Source organism: Oncorhynchus nerka, linkage group LG27 (genome assembly GCF_034236695.1).
Source record: "Oncorhynchus nerka isolate Pitt River linkage group LG27, Oner_Uvic_2.0, whole genome shotgun sequence".
Taxonomy (NCBI): Eukaryota; Metazoa; Chordata; class Actinopteri; order Salmoniformes; family Salmonidae; genus Oncorhynchus; species Oncorhynchus nerka.
The window spans coordinates 74,810,887-74,830,264 of NC_088422.1; the positions used below are offsets into that span (position 1 = coordinate 74,810,887).

The 19,378-nt window shown below is 43.1% G+C and overlaps 1 protein-coding gene across 3 annotated transcripts; it reads right to left on the reverse strand.

The window, feature by feature from the left end:
* Window positions 1-3,250: 3,250 nt before the first annotated feature.
* Window positions 3,251-19,109, reverse strand: LOC115112405 (AP-2 complex subunit alpha-2). Of its 3 annotated transcripts, XM_065011991.1 has the most exons (23): window positions 18,927-19,109; window positions 17,559-17,627; window positions 15,694-15,836; window positions 15,310-15,503; window positions 15,000-15,129; window positions 14,629-14,730; window positions 14,387-14,495; window positions 14,089-14,239; window positions 13,792-13,960; window positions 13,490-13,627; window positions 13,134-13,316; window positions 11,184-11,281; window positions 10,650-10,881; window positions 10,082-10,255; window positions 9,200-9,387; window positions 8,986-9,057; window positions 8,703-8,785; window positions 8,500-8,590; window positions 8,230-8,352; window positions 7,934-8,050; window positions 6,491-6,560; window positions 3,745-3,879; window positions 3,251-3,584 (listed from the first exon to the last, which is right to left on the reverse strand). In XM_065011991.1, the coding sequence occupies exons 1-23, from the start codon at window positions 18,991-18,993 to the stop codon at window positions 3,507-3,509; spliced, it is 2,916 nt and encodes a 971-aa protein (XP_064868063.1). In that variant the 5' UTR covers window positions 18,994-19,109; the 3' UTR covers window positions 3,251-3,506. The 3 variants fall into 3 exon arrangements, with proteins under 3 accessions (XP_064868063.1, XP_064868064.1, XP_064868065.1); XM_065011992.1 differs by lacking the exon at window positions 8,986-9,057 and having other exon boundaries at window positions 18,927-19,108; XM_065011993.1 differs by lacking the exons at window positions 15,694-15,836; window positions 17,559-17,627; window positions 18,927-19,109 and having other exon boundaries at window positions 15,000-15,143; window positions 15,310-15,375.
* Window positions 19,110-19,378: the final 269 nt, after the last annotated feature.

Below are 19,378 nucleotides of genomic sequence, written 5' to 3' on the forward strand. Positions count from 1 at the left end.
GCTGAATATCGTCAGGATAGTCTGAAAAGATGCTACAGCTAGCAACAGAATTGCTAGGCGGTCCATTGGGCTATATTTGGCTATAATATAGGGAGGTAAGACATAAAAAAGTTGTGGTTGTTTCCCGGGTATTGATTTTTGGTTAGGTAGCGCCAGTGAATTCGAACAAGAAGTTAACGTATTCTAAACATGATCGGTTTTCAATACGGAGAACAATGAAATGTCTTCAAGTGGTATTGCTGGCTGGGAGTGTTTTATTTTAAAGGGACAGTGCACGTTTATCACAGTTGTTTGAGTGTAATGGCAGGGTATAAAGTATTTTGGGGTGACAATTTGGAGAAAGACTGAATGAGTTACATGAAACATCGAGGAAATTTAAAACAAATGATTTGAGGGGATTATCATAATTATTAGGTTTTGTTTTTGTAGTAAATGTTTTTGCATTTGGGTTAAGGGGATTTCCCTGTTCCCAGAGACAAGATATCTTAAAGGGGTAAACTCACATATGGAATATTAGGAGTTTTATTTTCTGAGTTTTAATTAGACAAGTTAAAAAAAAAAATGAGATAAAGGGTTCTTTAATATGTCTAATATGGTATGGAACACGAATGTAAAGGGGTGGTGTAACCTTTGTCCATGGCTCTCCCAGTTGGTCTGATCAGCCACAGGGGGGGAGCCATTTGAATAATGAATTTGTTGTCATGGGTGATACTGGTTTTAAAGTACATTTATTATAATGGATGTTTATAGTACTGCAACAGGAACATTGATAATAAACGGGGGAAGATGGTCCTTTGAGGTTTGGACAGGACACCGTTATTAAGCCAATAGGGCAGGAAAGGTGATTTTACAAGCATTAAAATTATTTATGAAATAAGTTGCAGTTCTTAGGGATGGTAAATTACGGTAGATAAGATACCGCAAACTATGCAACATATACTAAATTATTGATGTGACTGATTCTTAAGGTTAACCCATGTTATTTTTAGATAAAATACAGTGGATTCCCGAATGAGATTTCATTAACACAGGAAAGAGATAGGATATGGTTAGCATTTGTTTTGGCTTTAATTAACCATTAGAATATTTTTATTGAAATATTATGTGCAAGTAAGCCTATACTGCATTTCCACACGTGTGCTTGGGGATCGTATCTTGTGCTATTGAGAAACACATGTGGTGAATGCGTCTGACATTGTGCATGTTCATGTGGGCTTCCCCTCCTATTTGATTCTACAGCTGCGATATAAAAGACAAACTTTATGAATCTATCAGAGGTAGCACAATGCAAAAGTTGGACAGCATTGTGCTATTGGGTATGCACTGTTTAACAAACAGGAGTGGTGCCAGAGTGTGTATGGGGACCAGGGAGGAACCACACCCACAGATGGGTGTGGCTAAAAGCCTAGGTCCTTCTGGGGTTTCACGGAATCTTGACAAGTTATCCTGAGGGGTATATTACAAAGCAGGATTAATGAGTTAGCCAGCTAACTTGCCTAAATATTCTGAACTACATTCTTATTTTTTGGAAAGAAGCTTGACATGGGCATGGTCTAATTTATTCAAAAACCAAAAACAGATATTTAAGCTTAGCTTTCAATAGTCATTTCAGTTGTTTTATCAAACTTAGCTGGCCAACTCATTAAGCCTGCTATGTAGCATACCTCTCCGGTGTTGTTGATTCTAGAAAATTCCTTAATATTCATTTTTTTCCCCTTCAATATTACATTGCATTTCCTATAACCAAACACCAGTACTGTAGAACCCATTTGAAATATAATACAATTTTACATTCCAGCGCAGGATTAAGTGCTAATAACATGGTAGTAGGGTAACATCTTATAGTTATACTCAGACATTTTGCCCAGTTACGCCGTAATTTAATCAGAATTATATTATTGAGTCAGGGTAAATATCTATGCTTAAAACAAAACTGCTCCTCCCTACATCACAGAACTAATTGTGGTCATCACATATTCCACTATTAGTCAAGTTTCATTCAACATTTTCCAAGTGTACAAGCATAGGACTAACCCTGAAACTCGGCTCCTTTCCTGAACCATCATTCAACTGCTGTGTGAAGAGTACTCGCTAGAGGCCAAGAGATAATAAACCACTATGTGCTGCAGGAAAGATTTCTGTTTTACCATCAAGGATAAGTTTAGGGTCCTATACGCCGTTTACCAAAAACAAGAATACATTTGTAATTCTGATAATTATTGAAACCATCAACATGTCCAGAGTTTGTAATTGAATGTCTTGTTTAAGTTTAACACGCCGACCACCTATATTATGAGCATAAAAGTGCCCTCTCTGGCATATAGAAGTAACTGGGATATGCATACCTAATTGCTGCATGTATTATATATTGCACTCTACCATTTCAATTGCAAAAATATAAAATAATCTGGTGAATGTTCTGATGGTACACTATCAACAACCTAAAACCTTAAGCCAACTGTGTAAATACATAGTTCCAGCCTTTGTTCTAGAAGGGATCCGTAGTGGTGACGGATACCGGTATGCTTGTATAATCATAGATTACACAACAGGTGGTTCTCATCCTGATTAGTTAAAACCGTATTCCAGCCAGTGTCGTTTGTACAAAAAAAAAAAAAAAATGTTCATTGGATACAAAACATGTTCTAGAGACATATTAGATACCAAATACCCCCTGATTTGGGACAGAGAACTTGGACACACAATTGTATGCATATCTGAATATAATGACAGCACTTCATTCCTTAGTGGTTTGTTTTTTAACATAAGCGCGCACACACACACACACACACACACACACACACGCACACTACTAACAAGAAGATGATTTCTCATAACAGTCCCTTTACCTGACTGTTAAGACCAGCCGGAATTATCTACATAATGACCACTGCAATTTAAATTCTCACCTCCGTACAAACAAACAAAAATCACACAATGGCTAGGGTTTGCAATAGGGTCATGACGTGTTCAGGGACAGGGCTTGTTTCCAGGTAAGACTAGAGCAGAAGACAGCTGCCATCCTTAGAATTAAATAAGATGACATCTTTTCATGTATGCTTGTGTAACTGTAACCCTGGATCTGAAACACAAAATAGACACATCTATGGACTATCATTACTCAGTTGGATTAGACAATTAAGGCATTTTCTTGCCAGTCCCCCTGAACTCCAATTCTTCCAGTCAATATGTCTTTAAAGTACAGGGAGAGGACAAAGCCTTTTCCACAACAAAAGCACAGACGTAAATATTCTTTGCGCACAAGGACATAAGGCAGATTTAATGCAGTGAAATATTAGTAAAGTGAGTGAAAAATGATATACAGTACATTTATAATAAGTCAAATATAAAAAGAATTTACACTATCAATTCCAATTAAATTGAAACAGACGGGAAGGATAAGTGTGACCTGTTTGTTATGAACTATGTGGTGTCTTCAGAAGTGGCAGGGGGAGCTTGTACAGTTCTATGGTATGCCAAGTAAGAAGACCTGATCTGGAAACAGTTCAGAATTGTTCTGAGAGCAGATCACAAAGGCGCTGTGACACAGTATCTCTGCTTGTCCTGAGTGTTAAGCGGTACATCTGAAAAAATAAAGGAGAGAGGGGTTAAATAGGTGGGTCAAATACACTATCTGGATATTGTAAACTCCTTTCAACCACCATTTAAGAAAGAGGAAAGAGTTGGTGACAGGGTCCTGGGGTGGAGAATAATTCTCACTGGAGGGAGGCGAGGGCTACATACCTGTGCTTGAGTATTAGGCTCCAGTCTCAAGAGGCAGCCAACCTGGGTGGTCTTTGTATGGATGACACCAGCTCCCACAAAGTTGAAGGGGTTTGGATCTACCCCATCCAGCAAAGCAGCACCAAACCCCATTATCTGGAAAACAAAAACAGACACCAGATCAAGGTTAAGACTATCGACAACACAGCCCAACATGCTGTCTAGACCGGGCACGCACATGGGTCATTGCACACACATTGATTTAGTCAACTCAAATCAGACGCGGTCAGGACAGGCAGGTTGAAATATCAAAATGAACTCTGAACCAACTATATTAACATTCATGGTCATTTAGCTAGCTAGCTTGCTGTTGCTAGCTAATTTGTCCTGGGATATTGTTATTTTACATGAAATTGCACAAGGTTGTGTGTCCTCTAGTCAATCATCCACAGATAAAAGGAGAAACCTAGTTTCTAGTAATCGCTCCTCCTTCAGTCGTCTTCTGTGGACTTTATATCCCTCACGACGCCAGGACAGCGGAGTCAATCACCACCTTCCGGAGACACCTGAAACCCCACCTCTTTCAGGAATACCTAGGATAGGATAAAGTAATCCTTCTCACCCCCTCCCCCCTTAAAAGATTTAGATGCACTATTGTAAAGTGGCTGTTCCACTGGATGTCTTAAGGTGAACGCACCAATTTGTAAGTCGCTCTGGATAAGAGCGTCTGCTAATTGACTTAAATGTAAATGTAAATGTTATATGGTGGTTGGCAACCAACGTTAAGATGCATTACCACCAACTGGACTAGTGTTGATATCAGTTCAGCTTTCAATCACCCACGTGTGTATACGCTCCTGAAAACCAATGATGGGACAGGTGGGACTTGCAGCGCGTCAAAAATAGAACCAAGTTCAATTTTAGCCCCTAGCTACACAGATGCTCATTGATGTGCGCATGCACATTGTTTTGCAACGCTCAACACCTTGTAGAGTCCATGCCGCGCAGAAGGGGTGGTCAGCATGTTACATAGTATTGCTAGTGAAGTCAGGGTGATCTTTATGCAGTTTTCACTTTCGTCTTTCAATCAATCAAATATTCTAAGTCAGAACTGTCCGGAGTAGTGATGCTTCATATGGTGTTACTATGGTGTCACCAATTTGCTTAACGCCCCAATAGGTCCACAGACGACGCAATCACACTGCCCTAACCCATCTGGACAAGAAGAATACTAATGTAAGAAAGCTGTTCATCGACTACAGCTCAGCATTTAACACCATAGTACCCTCCAAAATCATCATTAAGCTTGAGACACTGGGTCTCGACCTCGCCCTGTGCAACTGGGTCTTGGACTTCCTGATGGACCGTACCCAGGTGGTGAGGGTAGGAAACATCTCCACTTTGCTGATCCTCAACACTTGGGCCCCACAAAGGTGCGTTCTCAGCCCTCTCCTGTACTCCCTGTTCACCCATGACTGCGTGGCCATTCACGCCTCCAATTCAAATCACCAAGTTTGCAGACAACACTACAGTGGTAGACTTGATTACCAACAACGACGAGACTGCCTACAGGGAGGAGGTGAGGGTCATCGGCGTGTGGTGCCTGGAAAATAACCGCACACTCAATGTCAACAAAACAAAACGAGATGATCGTGGACTTCAGGAAACAGCAGAGGGAGCAGCCCCCTATCCACAACGATGGGACAGTAGTGGAAAAGGTGGAAAGTTAAAGTTCCTCAGCGTGCACATCACGGACAACTGAAATGGTCCACCCACATAGACAGCGTGGTGAAGGGGGCGCTGCAGAGCCTCTTCAACCTCAGGAGGCTGAAGAAATCCGTCTCGTCACCAAAAGCACTCAAACTTTTACAGATGCACAATCGAGAGCATCCTGTCGGGCTGTTTCACCGCCTGGTACAGCAACTGCTCCGCCCACAACCGTAAGGCTCTCCAGAGGGTAGTGAGGTCTGCACAACGCATCACCGGGGGAAAACTACCTACCCTCAACGACACCTACACCACCCGATGTCATAGGAAGGCCAAAAAGATCAAGGACAACAACCACCTGAGACACTGCCTGTTCACCCCGCTATGATCCAGAAGGCGAGGTCAGTACAGGTTCATCAAAGCTGGGACCGAGAGACTGAAAAACAGCTTCTATCTCAAGGCCATCAGACTGTTAAACAGCCATCACTAACATTGAGTGGCTGCTGCAAACACAACAACTCAAATCTCTAGCCACTTTAATAATAAAAAATTGGATGGAATAAATGTATTTGAACCACTTTAAACAACGCCACTTTACATAATGTTGACATACCCTACATTACTCATCTCATATGTATATACTGTACTCTATACCATCTACTGCATCTTGCCTACGCCGTTCGGCCATCGATATATTTTTATGTACATATTCTTATACATTCCTTTACACTTGTGTGTATAAGGTAGTTGTTGTGAAATTGTTAGATATTACTGCATGGTCGGAACTAGAAGCACAAGCATTTCGCAACACTCGCATTAACATCTGCTAACCATGTGTATGTGACAAATAACATTTGATGTATTTATAAAGCCCTTTTCAACCAATGGCACAAAGTGCTGTGTAGAAACCCAGCCTAAAACCCCCAACATTTCTATCAACAAAAAAAAATATACTGATCAGATATACATTTTTAATAAAGAAAAGGCTGATGTGCTGCTACTAGGCAACCAACAAGTCAAGACAATCTCCATAGCAATTCTAATCATAAAGGGATCTCACCTTGGCTTTGGTAACCTCTGTGTCCATGGAATGCCTTGCTTTGAAGATATTTTGTACCTCTTGCTGAGGGCTGTGGGTAGAGAAAGTCAGTCAAATCAAAGTTTACTTGTCACGTGCGCAGAATACAACAGGTGTTGTATTTACCTTATAGTGAAATGCTTACTTGCCAATAGTGCAAAAAAGGGATTAGGTGAACAATAGGTAGGTAAAGAAATAAAACAGTAAAAATACACGCTATATACAGTAGCGAGGCTACATACAGACACCGGTTAGTCAGGCTAATTGAGGTAGTATGTACATGAATGTATAGTTAAAGTGACTATGCATATATGATAAACAGAGTAGCAGCAGCGTAAAAAGAGGGGTTGGGGGGGCACACTGCTTCCTCTTGCAAATAACGGGGATGTCGGCCCTGCCAGGTTTTTGGAGAATGTCTTGTGCGTCTTGTTTGTTGAAGAAGAAATCTGTCTAATTCGAGGTGAGTGATCGCTGTCCTGATACCCAGAAGTTATTTTTTTGCCATAAGATATAGTTGCAGAAACATTACGTACAAAATAGGTTACAAATAACGCAGGGGAAAAAAACTAAAACACAATAGCACAATTGGTTGGGGGCCCGTAAAACTGCTGCCATTTCTTCCGGTGCCATTTTAGTGGCTAGCAGTCACTAGCAGCTTCACCCTCAGCTGTTAAGGATGTGTAACTACACTAAGTTTCACCTTGTTGCTGAATGATGGAAAATAGATACATGTATTTCCATGTGAACATGTTGATGTCGTTGCTCAATTTTCACATTTAATTAAAATGCATTAGACTAAGATGTATTTCACTGACCTATACCACCTACATAAATCAATATTTGGTAGAAGCACTATCTGGAATACCGGTGTATTATTCATTGGTCACCACAGACTTTACACACTCCTAGGGAAACATTGATCTATCTCTTGGCAATGTTGCTCAAGCTCTAATGGAACAATTTCACAAGACACTGTGTACCTATTCTGTTGGCATTTCCTTCACATTTAAAATATACAGTGGGAGACAGTACATACTATTAATATCAATATTTACACATGCAGGACAATCTGAATGAATGAGCCCTTTTGTGTCCTCGGAATACGAGGAAGAGTAAACTGGCACATTGTCAGAGGGGAATATTGTGTCCATATCAAAAGAGAGAAAACATGTGATAGGAATATATTTTTTGGGGGCGGCAGGTAACCTAGTGGTTGGGCCAGTAACTGAAAGGTTGGTGGATCGAATCCCCGAGCTAACAAGGTAAAAATCTGTTGTTCTGCCCCTGAACAAGGAAGTTGGCCTAGGAACAGTGAGTTGTCATTGTAAATAATAATTTGTTCTTAACTGACGTGCCTAGTTAAATAAAGGTTAAAAAAACATTTAAATATATGACCAAATCTCTGCTATATACATGTTTCCTTACGCTCCAAGTTGTTTCCAGCGCTGAAAGAAGTCCAGCGATGTCATCTCTGTAGGCTGGAAGAACTTGTTTAAAGTAATAGGCAGTTTAACAGCAATGTTCTGGAGAGTTCCCCCGTACCTGTGAGTAGAAACAGGAGTAAAACAATGCTAAATAACTGGGAAACCGATACAGTAGCTTTCCCAACAACGTTCATGCAAACATTTATCACCAATCTAGCAAATAGTTGCACCCTGAAACACACACTCTGATATGCAATGTATTATAAAAGCACATAAAGGAGGAAAATAAGTTCTTACCTAAACTGAATGTTGAGCACAGGTGCATCCACAAAGTCAGACACACATTCAATGTTGAGTATTTGCTGGAGTTGTGCACCCCCGTCCACAGTGGGGTCTGCAGGCTTGGCATGGACATTCAGTTGTAGGGGAACAGTTAAGAAAAAGGCACAATAGGAAGCAGTAAATGGCCACCCCTAGACAATAAATAATATAAACTGGGAGGGATTTATTAAAACAGCATACGGAAATTATTTTTGAGAATTACATAATAGCATCTAGTAAAGGATATGAGCCTGCAGAGCATCTTGGCAGACCACAGAGGCAGCGAAATTCATGAACTGGGTTGATGTCTTGTTACCAAAGAACACATACATCCGACCTGTATGTTGAAAAAAAAAAAAGAAGACTTAATTAAACCCTGAGATCTAAGGGTCAAACCATGATCATAATCACACTTAGGTGCATATGTATTTTTGCTGAGGGGTACTCACCCAAATTCTGTCGGAATTCAGACTTCAGGCCGATCTGGAGTAGCTGGTTCTCGTACAGGACACCATTGTTCTTGCAAACAAACCTGGAAGGGAATGGGGCAAGCATCTCATATCTGGTATCTTGGGCTTAATATACTGTATTGACCCCCAGGATGGGATTCCAACCAAGATGCCAAGAGTCCCCCAGCATACAGTAGGGATGTAACTAATGTCCCTTTCACCAGCGCAATCTGCTGTGAGCATGCAAATGTTTTAAACAGACTCCACTGATTACGTATCTTACTTGTCTTCAGGTTCCTCTGCAGTGGGCAGAGTGGCGTTGGCATATGCTACTTGTGGAGTATTCGGCAGGAAACTGAAGCCAAGCGTGAGATGCACAGCGAGAATGTAAAGGGCGAGAGGAGCACATTCACACCAGGTTTTAGTAAGCTCCATGACAGATCAATACAGTTAAAAAGCCCCTGCCTCCCTCTGATATTTGACCCACTCTTTCTTACCTGGAGAAGTTCTCATCTGCAACAGGCCCCACTGCCACTGGTGTCTCTACAGGAAAGGCTGCTGTGTTTCCAGAGAAGACATCCATCAGCAGGCTTGCCCCCTTAGAGGCAGGAGGGGCAGAGTTTTGAGTGGCAATGGTGCTGCCCAGGCCAAGCAGGTCTGTGGAGGTAGTGGGGGACGCGAACACCTTAGGAGAGGTAACGGTCACAATCACTTCACTTCGGAAGTTCAGGATCTGAACCAATCAACCGCTCTAATTGGTCTTACGCTAATGAAAGTACAGAGCAACACACAAACACCATGCAAAAAAAACCTCTGTAGGAGGATCTATAATTATTAGGACTATACTTAGGACTCAACAATAAAAATAGTAAAAACCTAAGAATATATAGTGCTAAGTAATCAAGCTCACACAAAAGCAATGCATCATTTTAGCATATTGAATTGTCTTTATTCTGTAAGCAGATCAGATTACATGATGTTGTTAGGGCAGTGTATTAAGGTTAGGGAAGTGACAAGTGAAAAATCCAGCATGAGCATCCAGAACAACCAGAACCTGAAAGAGGGGCCCAGCAGAGCGCAGCACGGGGACAGCAGAGGCCTGGGGGGGCATGGGGGCCTGCAGGAGGTAGGAAGAGGAGCCCGGACGTGGCCGGTTGGTGGGGGTGCGGTCGAGGCGGGGGCCAGAAGATCCCCAACAAACAAGAGAGGAAAGCTCTAATGAACAGAGGAGGAAACAGTGAAGGCAGGACAGAACGAGAGAGCTGAGGATAGTTACTGAAAAGAGCAGAAAACACCAGCATAGAAAAATAGGAAATGTACACACCTGAGAGGAGAGGAATAGGAGGCTCTAATAAGTAAACACACGACAACAGTAATACCTTGGCATTTGAGGTAGTGCTGCTATGGTCTGCAGTACCCCCATTGACACTGCGTTCCTTGCGGTTCTCATCCAAATCGGGATGCAGGTTTCCTGGTCCCTTCTTCCTCTTGAGTTTGGCCAGTATAGAGGACTCCCTCTCAGGGAATGGAGGCATCTCCTCCAACACCGTGGCCTTGAGGGGAGCACAGAATAAATGGGGAATGAAGAGCATGACCTGGGGTGAAGGAACCTAGAGGCTCTACAGTGTACTTTTCTGAATTAGTCTTTCTACCAACAAAGATTTCCTGTGAGTTGTATTCTGAACAACTAAAAACCAAACAGCTAAGTGTAATATAAAACTGTTTTTAAATGGTATTAAATGTAAAAGTGTCAATCTTGTCCAACTGCTAGCTCACTGCCATAGAGGACCACAATGGAAATAAGCATTCAGGTTTTGTTTTTTTATGCTAGTTCATTTAAAAAAAATGTAATGTCTCCAGCTGGAGCATACTACTACTTTTAATTACCTAATAAATGCAATCAATCAAGCTTATAATGGCACAAAGGCAGGGTGGAATGTCACCGACCAGTATGTCAGTGCTGGCGATAGAGCTGAGGCGCAGGTACTCCACAGCACGCTGCTGTAGCTCAACGTCTGCATTGCGGAGCTGGCTGTCTGAGCGCAAAACCTCCTGGATGGTGCCCTTCACCTCAGGAAAAAGGTTGATGAACTTGATGTAGGTTGAGAGCAGCAAAGCCCGGGTGGGCACTGAGCACAGGTGAAACTTGGAGTGGAGCAGGTCAAACTGGATGAGTGGACTAAGGAGTTAGAGCAAGAAGGACAATGGATGACACAGTGAGTGACGTCTGTCCTCAGCTCCAAAGGATATCATTGACTGCACATTTCTCCAACCAGTGGAGGCTGCTGAGGGGAGGACGGCTCGTAATTGCTGGAATGGAGTCCATGTAATGGAATCAACCACATGGAACCATGCTTTGATACCATTCCATGGACTCCGTTCCAGCCATTATTATGAACAGTCCTCCCCTCAGCAGCCTCCACTCTCTCCAACTAAGAACAACAGTGGATCACTGAAATATGGCATTAATCGGTTACTAACCTTGACCTTGAATCTCCTGCTATCAAGTTCCCAAACTCCCCTAGAATGTACCCTCCGACCTTCACCAGGTTCTCATGGCAGGCTGGGGCCTGGAGTGCCTGTGGAAAGGAAAGAGAGTCAGAGTTTAGTATGAAATAGCATAATGGATTGGAGTGGGTGGGTTAACCTACAAAGCATTACATGAGCTTTCTCCTACCCATCTTTCCAATTTGGTCCTTCTGTACACACGTACGCTGCGGTCACAAGACGTAGGCCTCCTTACTGTCCCTAGAATTTCTAAGCAAGCAGCTGGAGGCAGGGCTTTCTCCTACAGAGCTCAATTTTTATGGAATGGTCTGCCTATCCATGTGAGAGACGCAGACTCTGTCTCAACCTTTAAGTATTTATTGAAGACTCATCTCTTCAGTAGGTCCTATGATTGAGTGTAGTCTGGCCTAGGGGTGTGAAGGTGAACGGAAAGACACTGGAGCGACGAACCACCCTTGCTGTCTCTGCCTGGCCGGTTCCCCTCTTTCCACTGGGATTCTCTGCCTCTAACCCTATTACGGGGGCTGAGTCACTGGCTTACTGGTGCTCTTCCATGCCATCCCCAGGAGGGGTGCGTCACTTGAGTGGGTTGAGTCACTGACGTGATCTTCCCGTCCGGGTTGGCGCCTCCCTCTGGTTGGTGCCCTGGGGGAGATCTTCGTGGTCTCTACTTGGCCTTGTCTCAGTGTAGTAAGTTAGTGATTGAAGATATACCAAAGTGGGTGGGGCTATAGCCTACCTGGTTGGCCCTGTCTGGGTGTGTAGTCGGACAGGGCCACAGTGTCTCCCGACCCCTCCTGTCTCAGACTCCAGTATTTATACTGAAATAGTTAAAGTGTCGGGGGGCTAGGGTCAGTCTGTTATATCTGAAGTATTTCTCCTGTCTTATCCGGTGTGAATTTAAGTATGCTCCCTCTGATTCGCTCGCTCTTCTCTCAGAGGACCAGAGCCATAGGACTATGCCTGAGGACTACCTGGCCTGATGACTGCTTGCTGTCGCCAGTCCACCTGGTCATGCTTCTGCTCCAGTTTCAACTGTTCTGCATGCGGCTATGAAACCCTGACCTGTTCACCGGACCTGCCGTTTTCAACTCTACCACACCTGCTATGGCTAACTCTGAATGTTTGGCTATGAAAAGCCAACTGACATTTACTCCTGAGGTGCTGATCTGTTGCACCCTCTACAACCACTGATTATTATTGTTTGACCTTGCTGGTCAGCTATGAACGTTTGAACATCTTGGCCATGTACTGTTATAATCTCCACCCGGCACAGCCAGAAGAGGACTGGCCAACCCTCAGACTGGTTCCTCTCTAGGTTTCTTCCTAGAGAGTTTTTCCTAGCCTCCATGCTTCTACAGTACATCTGCATTGCTTACTGTTTGGAGCAGCAGTCTGCATGGGTCTGTTTTAGGTTCTTACAGTGACCTGCCAGTGAGACAGACAAGAGCAGAGAGACTGAAGGGAGAATCAAGTCATCTTATATTGCTGTACCAAAGCACAAGGCGGACTCATAGTTTCCTCCCAGAGAAGACAAAGACAGGTTTAGTGGTGAATAGTGAATGACGCTCTCCATCCCCCTGACCTCACAGGTCACATCCAGGCAGGCAACGCCTGTGATGAGCATCGGAAGTGAGCTGCTTAAAACGAATATGATTAAGGAAACACACCTACATCAGAACTATTGTGTTATTGACTGTACATTTGTTTATCCGATGTATAACTGTTGTTTGTGTCGCACTGCTCTGCTCTCTCTTGGCCAGGTCGCAGTTGTAAATGAGAACTTGTTCTCAACTGGCCTACCTGGTTAAATAAAGGTGAAATAAATGTTTAAAAAATTAAAAAAGAACAATCCAGACAGGTTACAATGAGTCCCCCATGGCTCGTTTAAAGACAGATTATTCACAAAAATAAAATAAGCACCTCGAACACTGTCTTGGCAGCATAACCTTGTACTTCATCTCTGTTGATGACGATCTGGATGACGCGGTACCAGACCTCGTCACTGACATAGTCCCCAGCGAAGCGGATCAGGTTGAGGATGGTGTCAACATACCAGGTGTAGTCAACTGCATACTTCTCTGCCAGGATGGCCACCTTTAGCACCTGTGGTGAGAGGTAGTCTTATCAGATCAAAGAACGATGGCATTCATGTTTTTATTTAAGTCTGTGGAACGTATTCTTCCAAATTACCTCAGTGGCATTTAAAACATGAAGCTATCAAACTTTTGATTGGTGAAATTATTAGAGAAATGGTTAGATACTGGGCTAGAACTCACTATCTCCTCTCTGATGGAGTAGTCTGCTGTCTCCAGGTAGCTGAGCATCTCTGCTACAATCTGTTTGGCGTTGCTGCGGTCACACATGGCATAGAGCAGGTCCACAGCACGCTGACGCACACTGACATCTCTCTCCGACTGCAGGATTCAACCAGGTCAAACAAACATCAGGACTAAGGCAGAGTCACACTAACAGGAACCAAACAGACACAGGCATACATACACTATGTACTCAAGAAGACACTGAATACTAGGATTGGCAGATGTAGCTTGTGAATGCAGGTACAAATGCGTTTGCGTACTTTGAGGGCATTTATGACTGTCTCGATGTGTGTCTTAACAGCCTCATGGGAGAACTCGGAGCTGGCTAGGGTGCACATGCTCTCCAGGGCCAGGTAGCGCAGGTTAGTCTCCCGGTGCTGGAGGAACTGGCCCAGCTGGTTACAGGCCCGCACCAGCAGAGTGGGCTCGCTGTGGGGAGAAAGACAGACATTGGTGCCATTGTCACCAGGACAGTCCAACGCAACACAAACAAACTGCATTTCTTGAATACATTGGTCCTCTGTAGCTGCTGCAACTGGGAGAAGGCAGCCCCTCACCTGTCATGGTGGATGATTAGACTGATGGCCTCAAACAGCACAGCGTTCTTAGCGTTGGAGTGCTGCACCTTCTTCGACTTGGGAGGCTCCTGGGCCTTGTTCAGGATGGTTTCCAGACATTCCGTCAGACGGCCCCGGATCGCACCATCCTCTGAGAGGGCAAGAAAGGGGGAGGAAGGGGGCCACAGATAAAAGCACAACTATGTTCATCCCGGCAACACTACAGACCTTTTCTGAGTAATATGTTCATATAGTCAAACACCCACACGCATGTCATCGTGCTCACACAGCTTCTTACCAGGCGGAGGATAGCACTGTAGGAGACGCAGGAGCTTGACAGAAAGCCAGGGAGCTGCAACAAAATAGTAGGTGTAGTCCTGCAGGTCAGTGGAGGCCGAGGAGACGATCTAGAGAACAGGACATGACTAACGCATTACGCCTCAAGCAAACAACTGACTAATAACTAAGGGTCATAATAACATTCAATGGTGACATTGATGAAAGAAGAAATAAAAGTCCTGCACACAGCCATATGATTACCCTGCTGAGTCTGGCTACAGCCAAGGAGACAGATGTCTTGAAGTCCTCTGGGCTCTTCTGTGCCAGTGTGGTAATCAGGCTGGTGGCAGCGGTCACCACACCCTGTGCAAAGTAATACAAATGCCATAACACACAAACAGCTAATCATTTATATTAGACTATACATCAACCAATCAGAGAACTTTTTTGCATGAAATGTTTTTCCTCATTACACCCACAACCTATTATTTTGGCTCAAAAATAGCCCTAACAACAAAGACAGAAGGTCATGGTGAAAGAATCCTCTCATCCACACCCCACCGATCCAAATCTCCCTCACTAAAACCAAAGGTCCACAGTCCTCTCATAATAACCCCCATGGCAGTCAGTACCAGGTGTTGGTCATTGAGCAGATGAACCACCCGGGTGGTCCACTCGCCCATGGGTACCAGGTCTGGAGAGGTCCTGTTGAGACGCAGCAGGCACAGGGCAGCACTCTGCTTCACACTGTCCATGGTGTCCCTGCAAGACAAACCCTGCCAAATTATGACAGAACATCAGCATCACTTAACTGGCACATAGCTTCAGGTTTTTTTTACAAAGAGGCCTGACTGACAAAGTTACAGCCTCAAATGTTAAACTGACAGAGAGGGTACCTCGGTCATTAGGCTAAGTCTGCTCCACACCACTACCCTTTCTTACCCAGCCACCAGGATGCGGGGCACCTCAGCTGCAAAAGCCTCAGCCATCTCCCTGCTGCCCACATTGGCAATGCAGTGCAAGGCCAGGTTCATGAAAGTGGGATTCCTGCTGGACAGGTCATTCTTTATGGCATTGTTGATAAGGCTGATGAGGTCACTGTTTGAGTTGACCAGCACTGAGATGAACAGGTAACCCTGTGGAGTTGGATAGAAATAAACAGTTCATCAAACCTGAAAGGAATTAAAGGGAAGTTATCATAATAGTTTAACATAAACATTGAGAATAGATTGTGTAATTAACAGTGTTTTGTCCAATTAGATACATAACTTCATCCACTCACTTACAGTCACGCAAACAAATTCAAAGACCGGCTTCTCTACTCACAATTTGTTTCTCTGTGTACTTGTTGGAGCTGAGCAGGTTGACTGCCTCCATGTGGCCAAAGTCGATGTCATGGCCAAGAAGGAATATGAAAAGCAGCTTGCACACATATTTCTTCTTACTGTAGCCATCTAGTGCCTTGTCTCCTGCAGCAAAACAGAAATGTTGTTGTCATGACTATGACTTAGAAGCAGAAAAAAACTGGAAGGAAAGAATACTTTTAAGGCAAGCCAAGTCACAATGACTGATCAAGTGTTTGAGAGCACGGAACTTTAGTGTTCTTCCCTTTTAAAATGAATCCTAATCTGAAGCACGGAGGCCTAAAAAGAGCAGCATGCTAACCACTCCTATTCTGGGAAGAAAAACGTGAGTTGAGGAGAGAGTGAGTCAGCAGCACAAGACAGGAAGCTGAGTGCAGCAATTTTTTCACCTTGGTGAAAGAGGGCAAATGGTAGGAGGCCAATGAAAATAATGACGGATTCAGAACATTGCACAAATAAATAAAGTATGTCCAATGCCGCTTACAGGAAACCTGGAAGTGCACTTACAAATGCAGACCAATGCACATTATAGCTTGAAGAGCTGCAACAGCATTCTGAAAGTGGGAGTTTAATGGAGCCCCCACCTCTGTCTTGAACCCCACCTCCACTGTGTGTGGGACGATGTCCCGTGAGCGAGATTAGGAGGGGCTCTACATTAAGGATTAGTTGGACAATGCATACAGAGTTTCTCTAAGATAAGGATATCATTTTCTATTTTCTGAACTTTCTGCATAAACTAAGTATTATCTCATTCAAAGTAAGATAAACATGTTTACATCACAATCATAAAACATTTCATGAATGTGTGTATGGAGAGAGGAAGAGAGAGGAACAGCAAGAAAGAGATTTTCTGTAGATCTCCACAGGAATTTCCCCGGGAAACAAGGGAAAGGATTCCAGCCTGCTAACATACTGTGCCCCCCTCAGTTTCCTGACAGAACAGTTGACTCAACAACTCTCCCTGTGCCCTTCAGCTTCTCCCTGCCTCACTGAACTTTAATATAGCCTATCTTTGGGGATAGTTAGGGACCGTCAATAAATTATACAATGTAAATGGGACAATATTTTATACATTTATAATTGGGTTGTGTTTTTAAGCCATTGAAATGTGGAGGCATTGACCTTTTATTGTCCCATAGGGATATCGAATGTGAAACCAAATTTACCATGTTACGATCGGGTCATGTGCAGCTATGCTCCAAATTGATGATTAGCCTACTTGGGTGCTGCCAACTGTAGGCAGGATTAAAATAAACCCAACCCACAGAAAACTGTTACAGTACCCTTCATTCCATGACATATATATTTTTTACTACAATCTCGCAAATCTCAGTTTTGGACAAGACTGGCTTTATGACCAAAATTATCCTATTTGCAATGTAGTACATTTTGAAGTTTATTTTTGGGTGCAGTCGTTCTTTAACCAAATAGCCTGCCTCAGTGGTAGTCTAAGTACTCCATCAGTTTGGAAGGCAAGCCTTTCCATACAAATGTGTTGTTACGTGATAAAAATGAGCTGGCTCATAAGCCCCTCAAAAGCAACTTTGAAGATAACATGTAGGGCCTTTCTACCCACCAAAACACAAGTCACGTGATTTTATAGATGCCAATATCCATTTTCACTTTGGAACAGCTGACTTATTTTAGGCTAGATGGAGCAGGTGGTAGAGAACATTTCTGACATTCAGCATAGCTGCATGGTGATCTCCTGTGAGGGCACTGTTAATAAGCTAAATGACTAGTGTCAGTGTCCACAAACCTTATGTGGAACAATCAGACACCGAAGTGTGTCCACACCCAGATTTAAAGGGATTTTGCTTGGCTTACCTTTAAATTTTGAGCGGATGTTGGCCAACTCTTTGTTAATTCTCTTGATCTCTGCTTCTTTACTTTTACCTGAAATGGAAAATAAAACATGTTATGTTATATGTTCAATGTCACCTGTATGGGCCATATGAACCTGTATGCAAGTCTGAATGACAGCACTTGTGGAATGGAACAGTTTGGCTGTACCACAGTATTCAAAAGACTGGGCTAAATTATTGATTGTTTATTTTATTTTATGCAAAGTATGTGTATTGATGTGCCTATGCACCATGAACTAGGGAGGTGAGGTCAGGAAATAAATAGGATACCCTTCAGGAGCATTGGTCTTAGTAGTAAGATGTCTAAATTATGGCATGGATTTAGGTCAGGAGAGCATACCTGGGTTGGGAGGATCAGACCCAGACCTACGTCTAGGATCAGTTGTTCGGCATGGATCTGTAGCATGCCTCATTCACACCTACATTGAAGTTATGGAACGTTGGTAACCTTCACTGTCTCTGCTATTGATTTACGCAGGGAAACTAATGCTCTAAATAGATTTGCTCACAGAGCACATTTAGACTTCAATGGCTCTAGTCTAGGTGAAAGTTCCCAGTCCCACCACCATAAAACCCTGCACTGCAGCTGGGTTTCTTGATGGTAGTATACGCAATCCAGCTACTAGTATTGTTATTGTCGGAGGAATACGCACTCATTCAGAGCATGTTGATAATTGCTAGAGAAAAAAACTGTCTTAGCTAGCTAGTCAACATTTGTAGAGGTAAGTAGTTTGCTACTAGATTACAGATATACCCAGCACCAAATGTGCAAATTATCAATCTACAACGGTGTGACACCAGCCAGGCAAAATTATGAATGTCACCATGATTTTTTAAATTTCCTGACTGTGTGACCCACGCCCCTTGGCTAGTTTGCTAAACTAGCTAGCCTAGCGTAACATTAAACCAGCTAACGTTAGTTAAGTATATAACTAGTACAGTAAAAGTTTGTATTTCCTGTCTGTAGCTAGCCATTTACCTTTATTTCACAGACTGGACGTTTGTTTAGGAAAACATAGTTAGCTACCGTCCTTCGCGGGCTATTTTTGCTTCAATCTCTAGCTAACGTTGGCTAGCTATAATGGCTAACGTTAGTTTGCTAACTGTTAACTCTGTTAGCTACATTACCGTTAACTGACTTCGGCAGATTTGCTAGTTAACTAGTTAACGAACTACCCGCACGTTAGTTTCTTTTGTTAATTAAGTAGTTAACTAGTTAAACATGGCGCGCGTGTGCCTTTACGTTGGATAGCTTGTTTCATAGCTAGCCTTGCATTCATCCCAAATTAACTGTAGCTTGCTAATCAGCAAGTCAACATCATATACTCACAGTTCCTAATGTCCGATATAAACACAGCGAGGCCACGCATTCCATCTCCTTTAGAGACTGCAGGCATTTTGTTCCACGCGATATTTTTAGCCTGTTCTCCGCAGTCAGACCGTAAATACACTTTATATCAGTTGTTCGGGAGTTTTTGTTAAAGAGGCGGGGTCACTTGAGCCACAGACTCCAAATAAGTGTCATTATGTTGGAAAAATTTCGCACATTGCATGCACATGTCTTATTTTCTCGATTTGGACACGAATTCGCTTTCCAAAGCTAATAAACATGTGTAAATGTAAGCAGAATTTTGTATTCCTAGTTGAATTAGTTAGGGAGCGTAAACAAAGTACAACCTTTTTTTACATTCGAATTTCAATAGCTCATTGGTCATGTGACCTACTGACCTCAACCAAGTTTCAGAATGTCCACTGACTACCCTTCTCTGTTGCACACCCTTT

Coding starts and splice junctions, on each gene's coding strand:
- LOC115112405 (XM_065011991.1), bottom strand. CDS start 18,993: ATGCCTGCAGTCTCTAAAGGAGATGGAATGCGTGGCCTCGCTGTGTTT. Junction 14,731..14,999: donor TGCTCAATGACCAACACCTG/GTACTGACTGCC, acceptor TACTTTGCACAG/GGTGTGGTGACCGCTGCCAC. Junction 9,388..10,081: donor GCACTACCTCAAATGCCAAG/GTATTACTGTTG, acceptor ACCTCTCCTAAG/GTGTTCGCGTCCCCCACTAC.